Source organism: Hypomesus transpacificus, chromosome 19, assembly GCF_021917145.1.
Source record: "Hypomesus transpacificus isolate Combined female chromosome 19, fHypTra1, whole genome shotgun sequence".
Classification (NCBI taxonomy): domain Eukaryota; kingdom Metazoa; phylum Chordata; class Actinopteri; order Osmeriformes; family Osmeridae; genus Hypomesus; species Hypomesus transpacificus.
In genome coordinates this window covers 4,048,305-4,073,124 of record NC_061078.1, presented here as the reverse complement: position 1 = coordinate 4,073,124, position 24,820 = coordinate 4,048,305, and the positions used below count along the sequence as shown (strand labels likewise).

At 53.2% G+C, this 24,820-nt stretch overlaps 1 protein-coding gene across 8 annotated transcripts in view; it reads right to left on the bottom strand.

Annotated features, from left to right (window-relative positions):
* Positions 1 to 78: 78 nt before the first annotated feature.
* The window catches only part of chd9 (chromodomain helicase DNA binding protein 9), a 52,943-nt gene continuing 28,201 nt past the window's right edge, over positions 79 to 24,820 (bottom strand). For 5 of the 8 annotated variants that reach the window (XM_047041688.1, XM_047041687.1, XM_047041693.1 and 2 more), the window contains 34 exons: positions 24,582 to 24,650; positions 24,395 to 24,450; positions 24,114 to 24,231; positions 23,833 to 23,919; positions 23,381 to 23,518; positions 22,984 to 23,105; positions 20,391 to 20,634; positions 19,361 to 19,537; positions 19,111 to 19,254; positions 18,487 to 18,742; positions 17,731 to 17,941; positions 16,198 to 16,393; positions 15,879 to 16,070; positions 15,180 to 15,365; positions 14,882 to 14,992; positions 14,504 to 14,712; positions 14,159 to 14,358; positions 13,449 to 13,608; positions 11,034 to 11,123; positions 10,259 to 10,362; positions 10,038 to 10,155; positions 9,743 to 9,800; positions 9,474 to 9,522; positions 9,109 to 9,349; positions 8,786 to 8,991; positions 7,425 to 8,369; positions 7,078 to 7,241; positions 6,724 to 6,954; positions 5,653 to 5,830; positions 4,789 to 4,937; positions 4,371 to 4,601; positions 4,054 to 4,197; positions 3,861 to 3,965; positions 79 to 3,755 (listed from right to left, as the gene is read on the bottom strand). In XM_047041688.1, the coding sequence (XP_046897644.1) occupies positions 2,790 to 3,755; positions 3,861 to 3,965; positions 4,054 to 4,197; positions 4,371 to 4,601; positions 4,789 to 4,937; positions 5,653 to 5,830; positions 6,724 to 6,954; positions 7,078 to 7,241; positions 7,425 to 8,369; positions 8,786 to 8,991; positions 9,109 to 9,349; positions 9,474 to 9,522; positions 9,743 to 9,800; positions 10,038 to 10,155; positions 10,259 to 10,362; positions 11,034 to 11,123; positions 13,449 to 13,608; positions 14,159 to 14,358; positions 14,504 to 14,712; positions 14,882 to 14,992; positions 15,180 to 15,365; positions 15,879 to 16,070; positions 16,198 to 16,393; positions 17,731 to 17,941; positions 18,487 to 18,742; positions 19,111 to 19,254; positions 19,361 to 19,537; positions 20,391 to 20,634; positions 22,984 to 23,105; positions 23,381 to 23,518; positions 23,833 to 23,919; positions 24,114 to 24,231; positions 24,395 to 24,450; positions 24,582 to 24,650 (6,855 nt within the window). In that variant the 3' untranslated portion in view covers positions 79 to 2,789. The remainder of the gene's footprint in view (positions 3,756 to 3,860; positions 3,966 to 4,053; positions 4,198 to 4,370; positions 4,602 to 4,788; positions 4,938 to 5,652; positions 5,831 to 6,723; positions 6,955 to 7,077; positions 7,242 to 7,424; positions 8,370 to 8,785; positions 8,992 to 9,108; positions 9,350 to 9,473; positions 9,523 to 9,742; positions 9,801 to 10,037; positions 10,156 to 10,258; positions 10,363 to 11,033; positions 11,124 to 13,448; positions 13,609 to 14,158; positions 14,359 to 14,503; positions 14,713 to 14,881; positions 14,993 to 15,179; positions 15,366 to 15,878; positions 16,071 to 16,197; positions 16,394 to 17,730; positions 17,942 to 18,486; positions 18,743 to 19,110; positions 19,255 to 19,360; positions 19,538 to 20,390; positions 20,635 to 22,983; positions 23,106 to 23,380; positions 23,519 to 23,832; positions 23,920 to 24,113; positions 24,232 to 24,394; positions 24,451 to 24,581; positions 24,651 to 24,820) is intronic. The other 3 variants (XM_047041689.1, XM_047041690.1, XM_047041691.1) reach the window with 3 other exon arrangements.

Below are 24,820 nucleotides of genomic sequence, written 5' to 3'. Positions count from 1 at the left end.
AATATATTCAAAAGTAACCAAAATACCAAATCAAACCACATGAACAAAAGGTTTAGTTAAATCTCACATTGTTAACTCTCCCTACCTCTCCCTAGATACCTCTTAGTTCTCAATAATGTAGAGGTAACCAGTCTTCTGCAAAAGCAGGCTCATTTCTCAGTAAGCTACCAACCCATCTCCCTATTGAGTTAAAATATAAAGCCTGCTAAAACAATCATAGTTGGGTAGTATTATTAGTAACCAGGAAGCAGCAGTGTATGGGCGTTTGCCTAAGGGCACAGTTAGTTTAAAGGAAAGTGTTTTTGCGGTATAAAAAAAAAAAGACAGGTGAAGGGTGTTCTTTGAGTTCTCTGCCTGGAGTAAAAGCAGGCATAACAAAGATGGCTACCACTCAACACATACAAAACAAATCACTGTTAAGGACATCATAGGCGGAGAGGGAAATGCACCCTGATGTCAAAGCTGTGTCAGATAAGTGTTTTTGTCAGTCTTGACATGACTCAGTGGGCTTCAACATTGACGCATAGGTTCAGTACAACAACACTGACATCTACATGGAGGCAGACAGTGGCTTAATGCGTTTTTTTAACACACGTCAATTTTATGTATTTTCTTTTAATGTTGACAATAAAACAAACAACTATTTTGAAATGTGTTTAGCAGTCCAATGTGTACCAACAGTCTTGCAACAACAGCTTTTGAGCCCAGATTAACCATGTAGTGATCATAAACAAACACACCACATCAAATAAAGAACATATAAGCTGTTTGTTTAATCAGATACTGGGGAATAGGAGAAAGATGAACAGAGATACATTGTAAGGTCACTTCTACACGTTTCTACAGCTCCATTCACCAGTGGATCAGTAAAACTTGCCGATTACGTTAAAAAGAGACACCTGAAGCAGAGAATTCCCTTGGAATACAAAGACCACAGTCAGCAATACATCGTGTTTGGAAGGTAGATATTAAGCCTGGAAAAGGAAAGCCTACACTAAATCCATACAGCCCAAATACTTTAATTGATATTTCGCATCACTGCAAGTCGTAGCGATGCTTTACACAGTTGTCAGGTGTAAACTAAATTTCATGTAAAATTATATTCTGCTGCAATCTAATTGATACAGAGACAACCCCAACATGTTTCCTGATACACAAACACTGAGAGATCGCCCATCTGCTTCCAGAAACAGAGTCATCTGGAACTGAGCCAAGTGCTGAAGAGGGGTAGAAGGGGGGAGAGGACGCATGATGGAGCTCCACAGACTGTTCCGGCAGCTAGTGTCGTCACGAGAGGAGCACAGATAATACTACAGACCAGCCCACCCTTTCCTGGACCTTGAACCCAGCAGGCAAGGTCCTACCCCACGGCCTGGGACCCCTCCACACTCGTCCTGGAGTTACGGAGTGTGTCGTGTGCTCTGGGTGACGGCGCCCGGACGGATCGTTCCAGCTAGGGGTCGTACCGTCCGGTAACATCCCAGTTGCAGCTAATCATGCGACCACCCGGTCGAGGGGATCATACAGTCTAACACTCACAACTCACTTCCCTTACAACAGAAACACAGTGCAATAATCCCTCTCTCGCTCATACACACACACTGGTTTGGGTTCAATCCACTGTAAATTGACTTTACCCAGCCCAAAAAGGCAGACATTCGACCCAATGAAAGCAAACAGCCAAAGTGAGTGGAAGCTCTCAAGAGTACCCATAGAGTTCCAGTGGGAACACGTACACAGGACACACGTCACAGACAGGGACATGGGCTGTTTGAACAGTGAACTGAACAGTGATCCTGTTAGCAAAGCTGAGGTAAGATGCTGTTAAACATGCCAGGATGTCATTTCTTTTCACATTGTCAGAACATTCTTCCTGATTGTGATTATGAACACAGATTTTGTTTGACTAAATCTCTGCCTCATTAGACTTGGGCAGCTTTTGGCACTCCATCCTAACAGTGCTTCATGGGGCAGACACTTGTACTGTATAAAAAAAAAGACAAATGTGCTAGCAATTCTACAAAGAAACTTAAAGTGGACCTCAGATTTAATTTGTGGGATTTTGACTGTCAGAAGACAAAATCATATTTAATCCATTTGAGTCTGCTTTGATATGGTGACTGCTGGGTGTCGAGTGGTAGGCTGTGGATACTACAAGGGCCTTGGTTGGGATGTGCAGTGGAATATGGCCGACATAAGGAATCTACAGCTTCAGTGACATTCATTAGCTGCCCGAGTTATTGCTGACTTTCCCAAAGTACGATCTGCAAAGTATATGCGTGAGGAAACCTGTATTTACAAAAGGAATCCAAACAAAATATTTGTCAAGTTCTTCTCAACCTCCCAACTCCAAAATATATTAATAGTACAGCTCAGCTGGAGCATCAATGTTTTTCCTCTTTTTTTAATAAAATTAAATCCCAACATGATAATTACAATAATGCCAGTCTGATTTCATTTTCCGTTTGTTGCAATTGTACATCATTGTGTTATACAAGTTCACAAAGTTCGGAAATCTACTAAAGTTTGACATGCAAAATGCCTCTCAAAACAAGATTGTACCTTCGAACAAACACTGAAATTTTATTTCAGTTCCTTTAGGTCTTTTTTTTCTTTTCTGTTTTTTTCTTTTTCTTTCTTTCTTTCAGTTCTTACACGTTTGCGTTAGTTTTCTGTATTTACATGAAAAGAAATCACAATGTAAGTGCAAGAAAATCCATATATATGTATATATATGTGTACATTTCTAGGAGATACATAAATATATTTATATTTATATATTCATGGGCTCAGTCTTCATCGCTGGAGTCTGAGTCACCAGATGATGAAGAGGAGCTCCCCGACTCTGATGAAGATGACTCTGCTTTCCCCGACCCCTCTGCACCACTGTCCTTCTGCTCGGCAGACTCTTCCCCCTCTCCCTCCTCTTCCTCATCATCATCTTCATCATCTAGGCCCCTCTCCTCTGGTCGCTCCATCTCCTGGGGTGGTGAGTGGGAGGGGCCAGGGGAAGGGGTGTGGTCAGTGTTTGTGCTCTGTGGCTGTGAGGTGGACGCTGGGAGGTTAAGGCCTGGAGTACGAAGCATCCCTGGGTAAAGCATACTGGAGAGTAACAAGGGGTTAAGAGACAGTGGATGGCTGGAGGCTGTCGCGGCAGCAGAAGCACTTGGTGGGGTGGTGGCAGAGGAGGTGGAGGGCTCGCTGGCACCGGTGGAGGCATGCTCCCCGCTCTGCCCCTCTGTCCTGTCCCCTTTGGTGTCGGAGGTGTGGGCGGGGCTCTGCGAGGGGGCTTTGGAGGCCGAAGACTCTCCTCCTCCACTGTTACTGCTGGCTGCTCCCTTCTTTTTCTCCTCTGACCCCCCCGTCCCGTCCTGGGGGGGCTTGCCCAGAAGCCCGCTCATTCCCAGCAGGTTGGGGAGTCCGGCCATGCCAGAGAGCATCATGGGAAACATTGCGGCCAGGTTGCTGGCGGCCAGGTTGCTGGCGTCAGGGGGTAAGCCCATGAGGCCAGCGGTGAGCTGCAAGGACTGCAGGCTCTGGAGGTTCTGCTGGAAGGCCTGCAGGCTGTTGAGGTCCATGCCGGAGAGGAGACCGTTGGCCAGCATGGGGTTGAGACCCAGGGCGGCTGCCCCGCTGTTAGCCGCAGCCGCAGCCTTGGCCAGGGCACTCTTGGGCCGCCGACCGCGCCGGCTCACCTCCTCTGGAACGATGGGTCCGGTGAGGATGCGGTCGAACATGCTCTCTGGGAGGTAGCCCTGGGGGTTGGGAGGAGAAAGACAGGGTTAGACCTTTACTGGAGGGGATCAAACCAAGGCTGGAGGCTTACGGAGGCTCTGGTGCTTCAGCGCTGGCAGACTCACCGACTGCTTGACCACATCGGCCCACTCGGGGGGAACCCCGTACTCCGGGTTCTCCTGGAGGAACCGGCACAGGTCCTTCAGAGGCGGGGCGAACGCACCGCCCACCTGCGGATGGGGGAGGAACGAGGTGAGTCACAAAGAAACCCCCAAAACGTGCACCCAGATCAGGCACCGGTGCTGGTGACCCCCTCACCTTGCGGGCGTTTCTCCTGTTGATGATCTGCACCCTCTCCTCGCCCGTCAGGCTGTTGACGTCGATCTTGTTGGGGTTCCTGCAGCGGTGCCTCTTCTGCTTGGGCCGCCCGTCCTGGAACTGCATCTGGATCTTATTGACGCCCTGGGGACGGAGGTCAGGGCGTTAGTGCTGGAGCGGGGGCAGGGCCAGAATACCCTCTCTCTCACTGAAGCAGGTACGCTCCTCATTCTCAGCCCCGAAAAGGTGGAATGGTGAATCAGAGGGTGCGGAGGAGGAGGGGGGTGGGTGAGGATGGGAGGGGGGGGGGGACTCACAGGGATGAAGGCCCCTGTGTCGGCCACAAAGCCCGGGTGTTCCCTCAGCCACTGTTCCAGGTCTTTCCTCGTGGGGGCGTCGTCTCCAGCTAGGCGCGTCCCGTCTTTGAGGTTGATGACGGGGACCCTGCTCTCCATGTCCACTGGGGCCTGGGGCCCGCCCTGGCCGTACCCCGGCACGGAGGCTCCAGGGAGGCCGGCTTGCGCCATCCCGCCCCACGCTGGGGGCACCTGAAGACACACCACCCCCCCTGTCAGTCAGCAACTACAAACTGCTGGAGTACATGCTGGCACATCAGGGTTTGAGAGAGTGCACAGGGAGAGTTGCTTGAATGGAAAGGGAGCCAGGAACAGAGAGAGGGAGGGAGTATTGACTGGGAAAGAACACCAAAAGAGGAAAGGAGAGGGGAGTCCTTACGCGTTCCTCTACAGGTGGGACTCTGTTCTTGTTCATGAAGAGCAGGTCCATTCCCTCCACATTCTTCCTCCGGCCTCTCCTCCTCTTCACCACCGGCTGGCCGTCCATCCCCCCGTTCAGCCTCATCTGACCGGCCAGGCCTGGAGGCTCTGGAAAACAGCAACCACACCATCAACATTGGATAAAGAAGGTCTGGCATGAATTATGACAACCTTAGTTTGGATTTTTTCCCGTGTGTTTTTAGTCCTCTTTAGGCATACAAAAAGGAAGTTGAACATGATTTATTTTATACACACATTTGTTATACACAATAGTTTTTGTCCACTCAGGTGGACAGTATGATTTATTTTATACACACATTTGTTATACACAATAGTTTTTGTCCACTCAGGTGGACAGTATGATTTATTTTATACACACATTTGTTAAACACAATAGTTTTTGTCCACTAAGGTGGACAGTATGCGTTTGGGTTGAAATAAGAAACTGAAGAAATATAGATTAACCAAACCAATGAGAAAAATCATATATTATGCTGTTCAAACTACTGTGTCATATATTTTACCATCTTTCTCAATGAAATGCAATGAAATATGCAGAATCTTCTGACTCCTCAGCCTCTTCCCTCTCCCTTTTTACTGACACTCTTTTTTCCTCCAAAACAGAGTTTTGAGTAGCTGTCCACTGTAGGGACCACTATGCGTGAAAGGGTTGAAGACATTGTTTAAAGGGGTTTTGCTGCCATCTAGTGGTTATAAAAACCCAGAAATGAAACAACAAGAAGGGCTGAACAAGGAGGGCAAGCATATGAAATGTAGCTCCAGACATGGAGACAGGACGGCACGGTGCTGCCAGGGAGCGTACCATGAGGGAAGCTGGCTTGAGGCTTGGTGAAGTCAGCCAGGCCTGTGTCGGAGGCGCTCTGGAGGTCGTGGAGCCGGGCCAGGTACTGCTGCTGGCCCAGGGGGGCCTCCTCCGGCTCCAGGGGCCTCTTCAGGGGGAGACCCTGCTTCTGGAAGGTCAGCTTCAGACCGCCCTCCTGCTGCACGGACACAGAGAGGGAGTCACACACGGAGCAACACAGCCGCAACCAGAGGTACTCTGCCCTTCTCAAACTCAAGAAAAAAATTAATAGTCATAAAAAAAACGAGTGAACTGCACTGCTCGGCCCTCGCTTGGTACCTTCACTAAACTCCAGCAGTATAGTGACTCTCTACAGGGGCCCAGAGGTCTCTGCATGGAGGAATCACACAGCATGGAAAGGCTAAAATCCAAGGCTTACAGCTGGAGAAGACACTAAGGCAGATGTGGAGGTTATTGGGGAGCTCGACCACAACAAAATGAACTGGTAGCAGCTGTCAGCATCTTCAAGTCATGCTTCAACCCCCACGCTCCCTGGCCGGAACAACCCTGGAGTGGAAGGGGCCCAGGTTGTATGTCGAAGCAGAATGTTTGGGAGGGGTTGACGCGCCAGAAACAGCCCATAATATCTTGTAACTATGGCGATGCAGCTCTACTGTAGAGAGTGAGTAGGATGCAGTTAGTGTTGAAAGAAATCAGCGGTTTGCAGGCCAATTAGAGGAAGCCCACAGTCGGAGACCCCCCCCCCTGCATCAATCAGATTATGAACGGGAACCCTTCAAATCATGACTGATTACCCTTCTCGCTTGAATGGGGTTTCTGCGCTCTCCCCAATTACAGCCCAAGAGCCGGTCCGAACTCAAGAAGCAGCAGTGGGTGGATAGTGAATGAATCAGTGCTGTAGGGGGACAGCCTGACCCAGCAAACCAAGAACCCCAACCAAAAACATGCTGGACACCGCAATTAGCTTTTGTGTTCGGGGGTAGGTTGTGGAGGTGTGGCAGGTCCTACTGGGTGGAGGAGGAAGAGGAGGAGGGCGGGGGGGGGTGGGGGGAGAAACGGAAAACAACATACGTCATTGAGGCTGACTGAGAACTCCTTGTTTTCTGCAACATGCTTCTTCACCTTTGACCCCTGCGGCGAGGTGGAGGGGTCCTCGCACAGGCTGTTGGCGTTGTCCAGCAGCTTGGTGGTGTAGAAGGAGGCCACTGCCCCGCCGGCCTCGTAGGCCCGCCGCGCCCCCGGCCACTTGCCCTTCAGCACAGCCTGGCAGACGCTGTCCAGACGGTTGATCATCACGCGGTCCTGCGAACAGACAGACGGACAGACGGCTCACACACACAGCCAGGCTCATGTGTGTCCACTCCCGAGCCAGGTCGACTCCATTAGGGGGTTCCGGTGATGGTGGAAACAGAGGCGCTGGTTTACCTTGGGCCAGTAGGATGCAGCCAGCATGTAGCCTCCCTGGAAGGGCTGGGACGAGTGGCTGACGCCGTTCTCCGCCGGGTGGCTATCCTGCAGCTCGTCATGGGCGGCGGGGAGCGAGGCCACGCTGTCCTCGTCGAATCCCTTCACGCTGGGCACCGTGGGCACTGGAGAGAGAGTCACACGCACGGGAAACCTTACAACTTTACACCAAACCTTTTATTCTGTATTATTAATAACATTGGGAGGATGTGAACCTATTCTTAAAGTAATGTATGGTTAAAAAGGCACTAATATATTGGAAAGCCATTCAAGGATATGCAACCAATCGACCCACACTAGACACTCACCCTTAATTTTCTTCTCCCTCGCTCGCCCCTCTTCTCCCTCGCTCTCAGTGTCCGCCGAGGAAGAGGAGGAGGAAGAAGAGGAGGAGGAGGAGCCGGAGGAGCAGGATGAAGAGGAAGAGGAGGAGCTGGAGCCAGAGCGGGAGGAGGAGGAAGACGAGGAGGAGGACGAGGAGGAGGAGTGCGAGGAGGAGCTGGAGGAGGAGCCGTCCGAGTCCGACTCGGAGGCGGCCTCGGCCCTCCTGGCCTCCCGCCGGCTCCTCTTGCTGGCCTTCTTTTGTTTCCGCTCAGCAGAGTTGGGGGTGAGGGGCTTGGTGCGGGCCGCCACCATCTTCCTCTCGCTCTCCGTCTTCACCAGACCGGGCTTCTCCTCCAGGCCCGTGGGGGTGGCGGGGCCCGGCGGGGGGCTCCACCTCTCCGCCGGCCCCTCCGCATTCTCCTCCCCCTCCGAGGCCGGCTCCTGCTTGGGCACGACCATGGGGAGCTCCGGGTCCCTCTGGCTGGGGGCCGGGGCGGGGGGCGGGGCGGGGGCAGGGGCAGGAGTGTTTGTAAGTGGGGAGGCGGCCCGGGCGGAGCTGGCCTGGTACTGGGGGTGGAGGAGCGGGGCGGCAGGGAGACGGGACTGGGGGTGGTGGGAGGGGGGCTTGCTCTGGCTGTAGTTGCGCTGGGCCGTCATGAAGCAGAGCTCGGGGTCGCGGAGGATGTGGTAGTCGGTGCGGCTCACACCGTGCTTGGCGGCACCGATGAGCAGGTCGCGGTCATGGGAGCCGGGCGCCCACCACACGGGCAGGTCGGAGCCCATCTGGCACAGGGCCAGGCGCTCGTACAGCAGGGGGTGGCGGAGCACCTGCTCCCTAACCTGACGCAGCAACTCCACCCTGTACAGGGTCCGCGACGCTCGCTCCTCAGTGATCGGCTGGATGGAAAGAGACGGGTCTACTGCCGAGTCTGGAGAGACAGAGAGAGTGAGAGACAGACAGCAAGAGAGAGACAGAGAGACAGAGAGAGAGAGAAAGAGAGAGACAGCAAGAGAGAGACAGATGAAGAGTGTAAGGACAGCTGAGCACTATCTCTACAGATGAGGTTGGATCTAGAGTGACCTTGTGCTTTGACCCCTGCTGACCCACTGTTGACTTGCTGACTAATCATCAACCTGGTCCCCCTCCCTGATTCTGTAGTTGGCTTCACTTTGTCAACAGAGCACTGAATAAGGCATGTCTGAAACTTTCATTGGAAATGGCTCGATTCTCCAAGTGTGACAGACAACATGAATGAAAGAGAGACAGAAAGAATGACCGTGTGCAAGTGTTTGCCTGTGTGTGTGTGAGAGAGAACGAGACGGAGAGATAGTGTGAGCCCCTCACCTCCCTCCCGGGGGGGCAGACGACACACCCTCCTGCACATGGCCGTGAAGGCCCACAGGTACTTCTGCAGGCTCTCGTCTGTCTTCTTATGCAGCCGGGCCATGGCCCGGAACTTGGTCCAGTCGAAGCGGCCCAGGTCGGGATCGAACACCACGCCGAAGGTGGAGACCACGCGGTAGAAGTCGGCCTCCTCTCGTCTGGTCCACCTGGGCGAGGAGAGGGGGAGGGAAGAATGGAGGATGAAAGTCGGGCTGAATCACGACGATGACTTGGCGTAATCCTCGTTTTCAGATCACTCTGGGATGACGGAAGGATCTCCTCACCTCTGCTGGCGCTCGATCTTGGCGGCCATCTTGGGGTTGAGGGTGTCGTTGAGGGTGGGGGGCATGGGGAAGAGAGTGGAGGGCATGGTGATGGACTGCTGGGCCTGGGCCTGGTGGATGTGGAGGATCTGTCTGCTCTTGGTGTAGCGCTGGGAGGCAGTGATCAGACGCCTCAGCCGGGCTGTCAGCACAGACGGTGAGGGCCAGTAGGGCGCGTCCCCCTCTGTCGCTGGAGCTGCATCTGGACACACACAGACACACACCTCAGTCTGGGACACGGTGCTCAATAGATATATGTGACTGTTGTTGATTGGATGACGGTTGTTGGGGGGTTCTGGAAACCCCAGAGCTGCATAGCGACTGACCTCCAGCGTTGTCAGTGACGACCAGATCTCCTGGAGACGAAGCGTCATCCTGTACACAGAGAGAGAGAGAGAGAGAGAGAGAGAGAGGAGTATCCATTCAGTCTCAGGAAACGTCACATTATTGATATTTTTAAACAATAGGTCACGTTTATTTTTGAAATGGCAAAGTTCCCAGTGTCCTTATGGTTTATTTTCATGACGGCTTTCATGACGTAGACAGCCTGGTGTAACGGGGGGTCTTATCAGGGCTTCCAGGCCCCTGGCCTCACCTCCATATCGTCCTTCAGCAAGGCTGGCGCGGGCTTGTATTCTGGGTCATCCACGTCCCTGTGCACACAGATAACAACCGCCAGTCAGCAGAGTCAGAGGCCACACAGGGGGGGTGGGGGGGGGCAGAACAGAAACAGCTCCACCACCCTCCACTCCACGAGCTCCGCACAGACCAATGTATCTCTCTGGAACAAGATGGCTTCTCCAGTCATGATAATGTTTGGGTGAATGAGGTCTCCCTGGGTGAGTGTAAGGAGAGCTGACGCTCTGACTGGACAGTCTAGTGACACGTACCCGTCCATGAAGTCGTTGGCTCTCTGCTCGGCAGCGATGGCCTTCTCGTCTGGCCGGCCAACCCGCTCTAGGAAGCAGAGGGCGGGGTCGGCTCGAACCGTGTTGTACTTCTCATAACCTGAGAGAGGGTGGGGGGGGGCAAAACAAACACTGGAGTTTAGCTGCCTGGCGCGTACTGGGGCCGGTGTGAGGCGGTGGGGCCGGTTCCCCCGGTCTCTCACCATGCTTGTACACTCCCAGCAGCAGACACTTGTCAGCCGCCACGTCCCACCACAGGGCGGGCTGCTCCGAGTGGTCCGGGTCGGGCACCCAGATCTTGATGTCACTGCGGGAAAGAAACATGGATGGAGACACTGCTCATGCACACGGTTCTCAGAGTCGGTGACCTGCTTCTAGGCGAGGTTACATTAGCTCTCAAAACGTGTTCAGCTTGTGCTCTAAATGAGCAGAATCTCAATTAGGATCGTGCCCCCCCCCCCCCCCCCCCCCCCCCTGGTTTTCCTCTCCTTCGCTCAGCAGCTGCTTCAGTGGCATCATTCTACAGGTGGCGAGCAGCTGCTCATCCTCCTCTGAACAGCAGGGGGCGACCTACAGTACAGGCTGGCCTATTCCTTCCCTCTTTAGATCCGCCTTCAGATGAACTTTTGAAGCGGAATTATGCTGCCATTCCAATATTCCATTCATCCCGGTTTCATCAAGATGGCCAGGCAGGGAAGACAAATAACAGCCCTGGAAGTTTGAGCTTCCTGATTTTGCCACACCAACAGTACCTGGTGTGGCTCTGTCATATTGACAGACCAATATTATATTACATATACATTCTACAGTATTCCAGAAGGCAGAAATAACACGTTTAGATCCTGACATACAACTAGTCTAAATGCAGAAATAAAACAACACAGCAATCCTCCTTGGCCGGTTTAGGTCTCATGTCCACGTCCAGCTGTAAGAACAGCTTAGAATGTGTTTTGTAAAAGAGGTGAAAGTTCAACTCACCTGCAGTCAACGCCGTCTAGTACGTTCTGGGACTCGCTTCCAATCACCTCTTGTTTCAGGTAGTAGAGCATTCTGACCCGCAGCAGCACCCTGCACACAGACAGCACGCCGGTCACAACAAAGCCTGGCACAGCGCTAACGCTGACATGGCTAAAAGGCTTTCACTCGCACAAACGCTATCTGTCTCTCCTTTTGACTGATGGGTGCACACACACACGCAAGCTTCAAAGCTCACAAAACCCTGAAGTACATGTCCGAACAATCACAGACACGCTAACCTTTCTTGAGAGTGCCGGAGACATTTTGCCACGCCATATTGTTAGGGACAATTTCTTACATGAGCTCATGGAACTACAAAGCACTGTTTACACACACGAGTACACAGGCAGCCATGTCCCTCTGCTGGGATGCAGAGTCGTGGAGCCATGGAGACGAGTGCTGTGTTGTCTGGGCTAACGAGGCAGAGCCTGGGTCACAGGGGGGTAGGACAGTCTGGTCGGGCAGAAACAGGGTGTGGCGAGGCTGGAGAGGCCATATCTCGCACGCAGTCTGGGTACAGTCAGAAAGAAGCTTCTAGTCTCCCTTCCGACGACGGGCCGACCGGGTGTCTACCCAGCTGCTCCCGAGTCTGGGCTGGTGTTTGTTTTGTTTCCGTCTGTCCTGGTGACCTAGGCAGGAAGGAGCGGGTGCTAAGCCTGCCAGCGGTGATGTATGAGTGTCACGACCAGGGCGGTGTGGTCTGGAGGCAATGTGAGGCCTGGCGGAAAGGCAGGGCTACAGGTTGCTGTCTCTCTCTCTCTCCCCCCCCGCCTCTCTGTTCCTCTCTCCTCTGTGGCCTCCAGCCTCCCAGGAGCAGCTGCTGTTTCCTGTGGCTGTCAGCAAGGCCCTACATCACTCTCCCTGCCCCCCCCCCCCCCCCCACCCCCCCGTCTCCTCCCCATATCCCAGACAGACAGCCAGGGTGTTTACGGATGTGTGTGCCGGTCTCAGACTCTCAGCCCCTTGTGTGTCTCACACGATGATCTCACTGCAAAACACACAGCCCTCTCTCCCTCTCCCCCCCCCTCCTCTCTCCCCGTCTCTCTCTCTCTCCTTCCCTCTCTCCTTCCCTCTCTCCTTCCCTCTCTCCTTCCCTCTCTCCTTCCCCCTCTCCTTCCCTCTCTCCTTCTCTCTCTCTCCTTCTCTCTCTCCCACACACACAGAACCAGTTTGAACTACACCAGCGCTACACTTGTGTGTGCTACTGTACGTAAGCTGTGCCATCAATCATTAAACTGGGCATGTACCACCGACTGGACTACACTGCCCTGACTGGACTACACTGCCCTGACTGGACTACACTGCCCTGACTGGACTACACTGCCCTGACTGGACTACACTGCCCTGACTGGACTACACTGCCCTGACTGGACTACACTGCCCTGACTGGACTACACTGCCCTGACTGGACTACACTGCCCTGACTGGACTACACTGCCCTGACTGGACTACACTGCCCTGACTGGACTACACTGCCCTGACTGGACTACACTGCCCTGACTGGACTACACTGCCCTGTGGGTGAGTACAAAAAAGAAAAAGAGAAAAAAGGGGGCCATGGTTGTGAGTCACCTTCCTATCCACAGGGGCCAGAAAACGCAGTGGTCAGCATAGTGCGTGTCCCCGTTTGGCCGGCGTGTCACACATCGGACGATCCCTGGCTTCAGCACTACTGGCTGGGGAACAATGAGGAAGGTTCTGTTGGAGCCCGGGGTCTCTGTGTCCAAAACCGGCAGACACAAGCGCCTCTTTAGAAAGCCGTCAGCATCCATTTAAGCTATATATCTCTCAACACGTTTTACCGTCTGCAATCTTTTTGCGTCTTTTTTTCTTTCTTTTCACCGTCTCTCTCTCTCTCTCTCTCTCTCTCTCTCTCTCTCTCTCTCTTTCTTGTATATAAAAGATCAATGATGTCCATTAGCATAGTTAAAGTCCCATAACGACTCATATCAGCTCCCCATGAGATCAGATACACTGTGTGTAATGATTCGGTCAATGGTTGAAAAAGAGATAAATAGATGTTTCAATTTCTCCATAATTACGATGTTTTTTGAGGTCAGAGACCACCTTCTGCCATGGCAAAACATGTAATTACACACATGCATTCAAAATCTATTAGAGACAACATCAACAAGTAGGGTTAATCACTCTTTCACTTGCCTTTTTGAATACCTAATTTATAAACACATACGCGAGCCAACCAAACAATGTCCATTATCTAGTCCTACTCCAACTCAACACAAGCCTGTTCACAATGCACCCTCTGAGAGAAAAATAAAAAAGAGGTTCATTCGAACCAAACTTGAACTACAGAACCATCAAACTGCCTCCAGGTTGACCACCTGGAGCGCAGCGCGGGAGAGGGGCGGAGCCTACTTGTTGCAGTGGTGTTTCAGGTGCTTCTTGTAGCCGTCATCCTGCAGCATGTGCTCGGGGTTGTGCTTGCGGATCCACTCGGCCTTCTGGATGTCGAAGGTGCTGGACTGGGTCTTCATCTTCTTGCCCTTCCGACCGCGAGGCACCGGGGTGGACAGACCTGGGGGGGGAACAGGGCACATGGGGAGGGGGGGGGGGGTTAGGAACCCCAGGACAGGCCTGGTTCGCTTGTGGCAGTTTGTGGTGACATCATTTGAAGTGCGTTCAGAAGGGGAGGTCTCTGTCTCTCTCTCTGTCTGTCTCTCTCTCTCTGTCTCTCTCTCTCTGTCTCTCTCTCTCTGTCCCTCTCTCTCTCGCTGTCTCTCTCTCGCTGTCTCTCTCGCTGTCTCTCGCTGTCTCTCTCGCTGTCTCTCTCTCTGTCTCTCTCTGTCTGTCTCTCTCTCTGTCTGTCTCTCTCTCTGTCTGTCTCTCTCTCTGTCTGTCTCTCTCTCTGTCTGTCTCTCTCTCTGTCTGTCTCTCTCTCTGTCTGTCTCTCTCTCTGTCTGTCTCTCTCTCTGTCTGTCTCTCTCTCTGTCTGTCTCTCTCTCTGTCTGTCTCTCTCTCGCTGTCTCTCTCTCGCTGTCTCTCTCTCGCTGTCTCTCTCTCTCGCTGTCTCTCTCTCGCTGTCTCTCTCGCTGTCTCTCTCGCTGTCTCTCTCTCTGTCTTCTCACCCAGGTGGTTCTGCAGCTCCTTGGTGCGGCCGTCCTCGCTGGGGGCGATCAGGTCCCACATGAAGCTCTTGATCTTGTCGTCTCCTCGGTAGTGCACCAGGCAGTAGGCCAGCAGCGCCCGGCAGATGGACTCCACGTCGCGTTCGCTCAACTGCTTCTTAAAACGCCCGTGGAGAAGGATGTCCTTCCACCGGCCCCACCTGGCGACACACACACAAGCAGTTTAATCCAGAACGTTTGGACTATTGAGTACACGGTGAGACATAACTGGCACTTGGCTGTCCTTGAGACATCACTGGCACTTGGCTGGAGGAGGAGGCAGTGCGGATAGCTTGGGTCTCTTACCCATATACCAGCAGGTTCTTTTCCACTCTGAAGCACTCTGTGCGGCCATAGCTGTTGAGGCGGTCGTACGGCCGGCGGAGTTTTGGCTTGCCGGCGCCGCCGTCGTCGCTGTCACTGTCGCCCTCCGACAGCTCGGCCAGCTCGTCCTTGGTGGCGCTGAAGGGACGCGTCTGCTTCCTGACGCGGGGGGTGTCGATCACCAGGCTGTTCTGTAGCGCCACGGCGACGAGGGGCAAAACAAACCAATCAACAGGTCGTTAGCGTCAGTTAGCGCTTTTTTCCGCTAACAGCCTAACAGCCGGTCCATTAGCGGACGGTAAACAAAACGAAAGCCTGTTATGGTGACATGACCACGTGACGGAACCGAGGAGGACTCACTCTCCCGTTGACCGTGTCCAGGTCGATCTCGGCCTTCTTCGCCCACTTATCCCAGAAATTGGGGTCGTCCAGAGAGATGTCTGTGCGGTTTCCGGACGCCACGAAACTGGCCTGGAACAGACATCAAATCACATCAGGCTGCCGTAATCAGATTTGTCGGCTCCTTGTGCCTCGTATCCACGGCCAGCCTACTGCAGGATTAGTGTGCCTACAGAAAGCTTCTGACAGAAATGGAGATGGGGGGGGGGGGTAGCAGAATCCGACAGAAGGGAAGAGGAGGAGTAAGGAGTGTGCGTACCTTGGCGAAGGTGGACCCTCGACCCTCTGACTCGATGGTGATGGTCTTGGTTCTTCTCTGGAGGATCTGGTCGATGTCCTCCTCACAGAACTTGGCCCCCTCGTCCTCCTCGTCCATGATGGCTCCGTAGGCCCCCTTGCGCAGCAGGTCTTCGATCTCCTTCTTGGACAGTTGCTGCTGCACGGGCTGGAGCAGGGGGGGGGGGGGGGAAGGGATATTGCAACCATTTTTGGGACCCGGCCAGAGCCACAAACGCAGGGACATGAAGACGCGTGCATACACAAACACACACACACACACACACCACCATAGTGAGCCAAGACAGACAGGCTGGGGTGGAATGAACTGCAGCTGAACTTGATCACGTTCTGGATCTGTAAAATATTGAAGGCGAGGCGCCACCTCGACTGACTCCCAGTGTTAGTATGCAGATCCTGCCAGAGGGTTTGTGACCCCTCTGCTCAGATGAAAGCGGCTCAGCGAAGCCTTGCTCCTCTCCTTAACTCCCCTCTGAGAACCCAGCCAGACTCCGCCTCCACACCTTGCACTTGGGTGATTGGAGGGGTTATTTGAGCTTTCTCTGTGATGGTGACCCTGTCTGGCCCCCTCTTCAATCTGGGCCGCAGATGAAGGTAGAAGAGCCCTGGTCATTCTTCACAGAGTGTGTGTGTGTGTGTGGGTGAGCTTGATTCGACTCACCCCTCCTCCCCCTCCTGCAGCAGCCGCTCCCAGGCTGTTTTCTCGGCCGCTCATGCTCTGCAGCACAGCCTTGTCCAGGCCCAGCTTGAGGCTGGCACGGTCAAACATCTCCCTCTCGTACGAGTTGCGCGTGATCAGCCGGTAGACCTTCACGGCCTTGTTCTGACCAATCCTGTGGCAGCGAGCCTGGGCCTGAGAAGGACGTCAACGATACAAGGCTCACCCAACACATTCTTCTGCATTTCCAAACAATTGTATATGTGTTTGTGTGCGCGCGTCCTGTAAGTTTGTGTGTGAGTGTGTGTGTGTGCGGACTTACCTGCAGGTCGTTCTGAGGGTTCCAGTCTGAGTCGAAGATGATGCAGGTGTCGGCAGCCGTCAGGTTGATGCCCAGGCCGCCGGCACGCGTGCACAGCAGGAAGACGAAGCGGTCCGAGTCTGGCTTGCTGAAGCGGTCGATGGCTGCCTGGCGCATGTTGCCTCGCACCCGGCCATCGATGCGCTCATACAGGTACCTGTAAAAATTAAAAAAGGACCGCACAGGAAGCTAGTGAGCACACACATTTACATTACATTTTGTCATTTAGCAGACGCTCTTATCCAGAGTGAGTTACAGTAAGTACAGGGACATTCCCCCGAGGCAAGTAGGGTGAAGTGGACACTAGTCATTTGGCACGGACGGGAATCAAACCAACAACCTTCTGATTAATAGTCCTACTCCCTAACCGCTCAGCCATCTGACACACAATCTGAGGGAATACCCTGAAGTGTAATAATACTTTTGCTACTGCTGTCCCCCCCCCCCCCCCAACACCTTTCTGGTCTTATTAACTTTGTACGCTTCCTGTGCCTTTCTTTACCGTAACTCGATCTCTGAGCGAGAGAGAGCAGAAGGGTCTGAGCTCTGATCATTTTCCCAGGAACGGCTGCCTCACCCCTCCTTCCCCCCAGCTCGCCCCCGCCCTCACCCTCCCACAGCTCCTTCTGCCTCCGCTCTCCTGGAAGGTGACCCACTTCCATCCTCCCGCAGACCCCTCTGTCTGATGTGGGAGCGCCCCAAGGGGGGCCCCCGTGACCCGCCGCTGAACCCTGGCTAAGCCCTGCTCTGGGACGCTCTGTGCTTCATGTTTACACTGGTGCTCGGGGTCTGTTCTAAGTGCCAAAAGAAAAAAGGAAAAAAAGGCAGGCAGAGGCTGGAGCTGAGAGTAGGGACTGGAGAGAGTCTGTGTGTGTGTGTGTGTGTGTGTGTGTGTGTGTGTGAGTGTGTGTGTGAGAGAGGGAGAGAGAGAGCGGGAGAGAGATATACAGGCCAGGCATCCCACGGCAGCAGCAGCAGCAGCAGCTCGGGGTGGATAATATGCTTTTGATTTAGCCAGCAAACAGGAAGCTCATTCAGCCAGGAGGATTAAGGCAGTGAATGAGAGAAGGGGGATCTTGGTACAGTCTTCCGGCACCCTGGCTTGCTCGCCTGCCTTGATGATCTCACTGCTCTCGCCAGCACTGCACAGCTAAACGCTCCTCTTTTTCACTAGGTAAGACTCATGCTAAGAGATTCAACGCTTCCTTTCAACCCCACCAAACGTAATAAAGCGACAGGAAGGAGAATGATTCAGCATTTGCTGAGCTGCGGTCAGCCAGCAGCAGATAAAAAACATGAAACAACCAGAGAACATCTGAGAAATAGGGAAATTATGCAACACAGTCCGTTTGTTAAGCCTGACTTCTTTGTTTGTTTTTTTTGGCCTGTGAAAAGCATGACAACTGAAGCTGGAGGGTGTCCGTGAGAGGGTGGGGGTGGTGGAGGAGTGGTGGAGGGGAGGGACCCAGGCCGATCCTGGCCATCATCCGTTACCTTCTCTGGATGAGGTAGTCCTCCAGGATGTCCAGGCAGCGGACCATCTGGGAGAAGATGAGCACCTTGTGCCCCCCGGCCTTCATCTTGGGCAGGAGCTTGTCTATGAGGACCAGTTTGCCGGCCGACTGGACCATGGCCTGCAGGGGGAAGTCCATGGCTGCGGGGCTGTAGACCTCGCGGAAGTCCTCCAGGATCTTCTCCTCGGCCCCTGAGACAACACGGTTGCAGATCAGTGGATGGTGTTTATGCTTGATATGGGCCTTCTCCCTTTTTGGATCGCATCAAAACCAAATTAACCCAACCTCACAGGGTACAGCACCCACAGTGTTCTGTAAGATGTTACAGAACTACACTACATCAGTCGGAGCAGAGCTTGGACTGGAGTTACGGAGGGAGAGAGAGAGAGGAGTGAGATAGGACTGACTCAGCTCTGCTAATCCCCCCCCCCAGAGTTTTTCAACCAACACATCCTCTTTACCATGTGTGAGAAGGAGCTTAGTCACATGCTGGCTCCCCTGTTTCCTACACATACATATATGGAGGTATTGTCAAACCCAGACGTCAGCAGGAAATAACCTTGCCGTTGGCCCGAGGCTGCCAAAGATGTGGCCATGCTATAGCCGTGCACGTCACGTCTTGTCCCTTCGATAAAGGCCTCGTCACACTAGCCTCGCTCGCACGGCCATCCGTTCTCACCCCTGACCAGGCAGCGTTCTACTAAGCCCCTCAGCCTTCATCAGCACTACTAGCTACCTTTGATGAGGTAGGGATGGTTGCAGCACTTCCTCAGCTCCATCATGGTGTTGACCAGGTTAGGCACGTTGGCCTGGCCCGCTCCTTTAGCCAGGAAAGAGAAGTTCTTCTCCAGGATGGCGCGGTAGTACTTCTTCTGGATGTTGGTGAGCTCCACCTCGATGATGGTCTCCTCCTTGGGGGCCAGCTTCTTCTCCACGTCCTCCTTCAGGCGGCGCAGCATCATGGGCTTCAGGATGGCCTGCAGCTTCTGGACCTGAAACACACACACACACACAAACACAGTTGTTCAAACTGATTGATGTTTGGCAAATGAATAGAGGGTAGTCATTGATGATCAATATAAAAAAAAAAGTGGGGTTTGATCATCTGCTGTGTTTCTGTGTGTGTGTGTGTGTGTCCCTGCCTAACTAAGCAAAATGTCAGGATGACCTAGTTGAAAAAGCATGATTGTACTGTCCGCCTTCCTTTGTATCAAGTCTATTTCGATCCCCTTGGTGTGCTAACACCAGGTCTGGTGAAGGGGGGATGAGTCTCTTGGTAGCATGCAACAACTAATTTGTCTCTCCTGATGTCGAAAAGTACAGTACAACGTATTTCCAGCTGGGTGCCAAGGCCTCATACCTGCTCCTCAGTCTTGAGGTCTCCAAACTCCTGCATGAAGGTGTTCTCGGAGGGGAATCGTAAGGGCTCCAGGAAGTGCAGCAGGCTGAAGAGCTCCTCCACAGTGTTCTGCAGGGGAGTTCCCGTCAGCAGGACCTTATGTTCCTGCACGACAACCACAAGGAGAGGCCCAAAAAGATGTCAACTCTGCCAGAAACGTTCATGTGCGAATCACAACGCCCCTGCGTTTGTTCCCCCAGGGCTTCCGTACCAGGTTCATGAGCTTGAAGCCCTCTAACAGCTTGCAGTTCTTGTTCTTGAGGCGGTGGGCCTCGTCGATGATGACGCAGCGCCACTCGATGGCGTTGAGCTCGGGGCAACCGCCCAGGATCATCTCAAAGGTGGTGATGACAGCCTGGAACCTGTAGGCGCCGCGTAGCGCTCGACCCTGGGAGGGAGGAGGTGCAGGGACACGCCACAGGGATCAATACAGCCCTTGTAGCACTGTGGGGCTGCCGGAGGCCATTTATCAGGAAATACTAAGATATTATATCATGACAGGAACAAAATAAAATAGATATTCGATAAAACAGTAGACTGTGTCAACTTATCAAAGGGTGTGTGTGTGTGTGTGTGTGTGTGCGCTTGTGAGTTCCCAAGAGCAGTGCGGTCGTTTGAAGCAGGTCTGATCTGCGCTGTCAGGATGAGGCCCAGGGGGCGGTGGTGACATCACAGCTTGTCTTGTCAGACAGCCTGCTGGTGGCTCATCATCTCTCCTACAGTACATCTGCATGCTAACATCTCACAACTGCCACTGTCACGCTGCATCCCACGCCTTCCCGGAGCGGGCCCGCCACGCACAAACGCTTGTGCCCGGGGCCAACCAAGCTGACATGTGCCACCCTTCAAAGCTCCCTCCTCGAGTGTACCCGCCTGGCGCAATAGTCCTAGTGCAGGCTGGTATTTAAGGCGGAGCAATAGTCCTAGTGCCTGCTGGTATTTAAGGCGGAGCAATAGTCCTAGTGCCTGCTGGTATTTGCGGCGGTGAGGGTACTGCCATCTTTTCCATGTTAGCCTGGCTGTGTGCAGTCTTCTCCCACTGAGGGTGTTCATTGTCTAGACTTCTAATACACTGATCACACCCCCCAGCTCATCAGTAGGAGTCGCGTTTTTGTTGATCACATTAGGTGGATGTAGGATTGGGGCGCGCACAGGGGTCTGCCCAATAATGTGTGTGTGTGAGTGAGAAGACAGTGAGAAATAGACATTGTGTGTGTGTGTTTTTCCCGGTGGGGTCGCACCTGCGCGTCCCTGAAGTACATCTCGTACTGCTGCAGCATCTGCCGGCTGACCCCGCTGCCGTGGTAGACGATGATGTTGAGGAACGTCCAGGTGCGGAACTCGCGCTCCCAGTTGGCGATGGTGGACAGCGGGGCGATGATGAGGAAGGGGCCCCGGATACCAACGCGATAGATCTCCTCCAGGAAGGTGATGGACTGGATGGTCTTCCCCAAGCCCATCTCGTCTGCCAAGATACAGTTCCGTCTGGCAGGGAGAGAGGGGCGGAAAGATGGGAAGGGAAATAAAGAGTGTTAAGGAGGTAGGATGGGGGGAGGGGGCGGGGGGGTAGAGGGAGGTGGGGAGCAGAGAGAGATAGAAAAATTCCTCAGCTATTAAAAGCTTTGCAGTCATGAGAGTGACTCCCAAGTTGCGGATCTGCCGTCTTCTCTAGACAGAATTAGTACTGCTGCACACGGTTCAGACCATTTATCTGCCTGTCCAGTGGGTGGGGGTGTTCTGACTTGACGTTAATTGCAATGTGCAGATGCTCCCACTGGCCTCATAAGTATATTTCCAGCTCTGATAAATGTCTTTGTACATACAGTGTGAAGCTTAATTCCCGAGCATCTCGCACGCACACACACTCACACGAACGATGTTGCTGGAGCAGTGAACATCTCTGTGGACTATTCCACCAGCCCTAGAGGTGCCCGGCTACTAATGTTAACTCAGGCAAATCACAACATGCTCCGAACAGACAACAGGAAAGCCCATCCATTATTCAGTGACTACATCTCCCACTGTGCCACCACAATCTCTCCCCAACCAGAAGAGATGTGCTACGCCACCGAACCAGACCAGACTGTTCCCTCTGCAAAAAAATCAGACAGTTCTCAAAACCGAAATAGAAGTCGGATCCGACTCTCTGTATGGCAATCCTTGTCAAGCCATGGGATTCCTCTGTGTGTGTGTGTGTGTGGTTGGAGCTCCAGCGAGGCTGACCCCATCCAGAGTGCAGGCTGGGAGAGTCCTGGTCCCTGTCTAAGAGCTGGTGTGTGGGCTCCGACGTGCTGTCAGCTCCCGGCTCCACCAGCTCCTCTTCTGCACTACTTAGCAAACTGACAGGACGGCCCCAGTCAGCCTGGCCTGCCTGGGATAACCCTGCTCTTTACCAGAGGACCTGCCTGGGATAACACTGCTCTTTACCAGAAGACCTGCCTGGGATAACACTGCTCTTTACCAGAAGACCTGCCTGGGATAACCCTGCTCTTTACCAGAAGACCTGCCTGGGATAACCCTGCTCTTTACCAGAAGACCTGCCTGGGATAACCCTGCTCTTTACCAGAAGACCTGTCTGGGATAACACTGCTCTTTACCAGAAGACCTGCCTGGGATAACACTGCTCTTTACCAGAGGACTTGCCTGGGATAACACTGCTCTTTACCAGAAGACCTGCCTGGGATAACCCTGCTCTTTACCAGAAGACCTGCCTGGGATAACCCTGCTCTTTACCAGAAGACCTGCCTGGGATAACCCTGCTCTTTACCAGAGGACTTGCCTGGGATAACACTGCTCTTTACCAGAGGACTTGCCTGGGATAACCCTGCTCTTTACCAGAGGACCTGCCTGGGATAACACTGCTCTTTACCAGAAGACCTGCCTGGGATAACACTGCTCTTTACCAGAAGACCTGCCTGGGATAACCCTGCTCTTTACCAGAAGACCTGCCTGGGATAACCCTGCTCTTTACCAGAAGACCTGCCTGGGATAACCCTGCTCTTTACCAGAAGACCTGCCTGGGATAACACTGCTCTTTACCAGAAGACCTGCCTGGGATAACACTGCTCTTTACCAGAGGACTTGCCTGGGATAACACTGCTCTTTACCAGAAGACCTGCCTGGGATAACCCTGCTCTTTACCAGAAGACCTGCCTGGGATAACCCTGCTCTTTACCAGAAGACCTGCCTGGGATAACCCTGCTCTTTACCAGAGGACTTGCCTGGGATAACACTGCTCTTTACCAGAGGACTTGCCTGGGATAACACTGCTCTTTACCAGAGGACTTGCCTGGGATAACACTGCTCTTTACCAGAGGACTTGCCTGGGATAACCCTGCTCTTTACCAGAAGACCTGCCTGGGATAACCCTGCTCTTTACCAGAGGACTTGCCTGGGATAACACTGCTCTTTACCAGAGGACTTGCCTGGGATAACACTGCTCTTTACCAGAGGACTTGCCTGGGATAACCCTGCTCTTTACCAGAGGACTTGCCTGGGATAACACTGCTCTTTACCAGAGGACTTGCCTGGGATAACACTGCTCTTTACCAGAGGACTTGCCTGGGATAACACTGCTCTTTACCAGAGGACTTGCCTGGGATAACACTGCTCTTTACCAGAGGACTTGCCTGGGACAACACTGCTCTTTACCAGAAGACCTGCCTGGGATAACCCTGCTCTTTACCAGAAGACCTGCCTGGGATAACCCTGCTCTTTACCAGAAGACCTGCCTGGTATAACACTGCTCTTTACCAGAGTACCGGCCTGCTCTGGACCTGCCTGGCCGCCTAGTCTCTGTGTGTGTGTGTGTGTCTGGCCCAGGGTTCTGCTGACCTGTTGTACCAGTTGAAGAGGAGCCAGTTGACTCCTTCCAGCTGGTAGTCCCTGAGGCTGTTGCCGTTCCTGTACTCCCTGGACTGCTCCCTCTTCTTCCACAGGCTGGCTGGGGGGCGCTCCTGATGGAGGGGGAGAGAGAGAGAGATGTAAAATGTGAAAATGTGAAAGAGGGATGTGAAAGAAGGATGTAAAAGAGGAAGAACCCCAGGGGCAGAAATGAGAAGGAAGAGAGATGGCGAGGAGAGAGAAAATAGATCAAGAGACAGAGCAGAAGACAGAGAGAGCAGGAGGGTGAAAGAGAGAGGGAGATATAGAGAGAGAATAACAGAGAGCAAAACCTAAAGATTGAGCAGGGGGTGTGTGTCAGAGGTGGGGGAGGGTCTCTCTGTCTTACCATCCTGCGGGAGTCTGCCTTGGCTGCCTGCAGCAGCTCAAACTCCTCTATCTTGCTCTGCTCCACATCCCCCTTCAGCTCCCACGTACTGTCCTCATAGGCCAAGGAGCACCACTTCACCAGGTAGTACACCACCTCCTACAGCAGCGGCAGAGACTTGGTATCAGCCCACACAAAGAGCCCATCTCCGCCCTTTCATTTTCTCACACCGACAGACAATCTCTCGATAGGGGCTAGGGAGCGATTTGTGTGTGTGCGTGTTTGTGTGTGTGTAAGTGGGGAGCGTAAGATAAACCACCCACAGAGACACTCACAAGGACGACTACACACAACCGCGGCTACGCGAGCTCACACACACACATCCACAGGCGCACACACACACAGCTTCACACAAAGACAGCCCCATCTCCTCTCCGTTTCAAGGCATTCCTCTGAAGGGGAAGCAGCGCTACCTCTCCTGTGTCCTTGTCTTCACAATAGGACACCTCCAGTACTCGGTCTACCTCCACATAGTCAGGGTTAAAGGGGTCCTCCTCCATCTGAAAAGCACAAGAACAGAGATAATCAATCTGGCCACCCTCGCACCATCTGGAACAGGAGCCCAACAGCCGCGGCTGGGCCGACAGTGAGAGGCAGGAGCGCCGATTTGCATTCAAGCATACCCCCACACACACACACAAACACAGACGAGCACACGCGCGCCCACAGACACACACACACACAGAGCCCTTACATCTGCAAAGAAGTGTGCCCTCTGAGCCTGTTTTATCTTGAAGCGTTTGATCTTCTGCTGGATCCTCTTGTCCTTCTCCAGCTGCTGCTCTGTGGCCCACTCACAGTGGAGGTAGGAGCTGGGGGGGGGGGGGGTGGGACACAGTCAACCAGGGGATACACACCAGCAGCACCACTAACGAGGAATCAGTCCCAATTGTCTCTCTGTCCGGGCATAGGCAGCACACAATAAGCTAACGGGCGTATGAGACGCGCAGGGGGAGAAGAGGGGAGGAGTCTTACTAGTTTTTGTATTTGACAAAGAACTCCTCCGATTCCACGTAAACCCCCGGAGAGACCTGAAAGGGAATAGAGGGACGTCGCATATTTTCATTAAGGAGGAAATGGAGATGTTGCGAGGGCTGACGGAACACGTCCAGATACTCAGAGCCCTCAGTGTTATTACGTGGAACGGAACGGGCGACCGTACCTCGTTCTTCACAGTGCGGGAGGACATGATTTTGTCAACAACAGCAGCGTCTTCCTCACTGGGGTTTTCCTGAGGCAAGAAGAAAAACAGCATGTATCAATAATGAAACATTCCTAGCATTGGTCCTTTGTATTCCACATTCAAGTTTCATACAGTCTCCGGCATATATATGAGATGCACATGATAAAAGAAAACAATGTTTTATTCAATGCTCTTAGCTAGTCTGTAGTGTGTGGGAG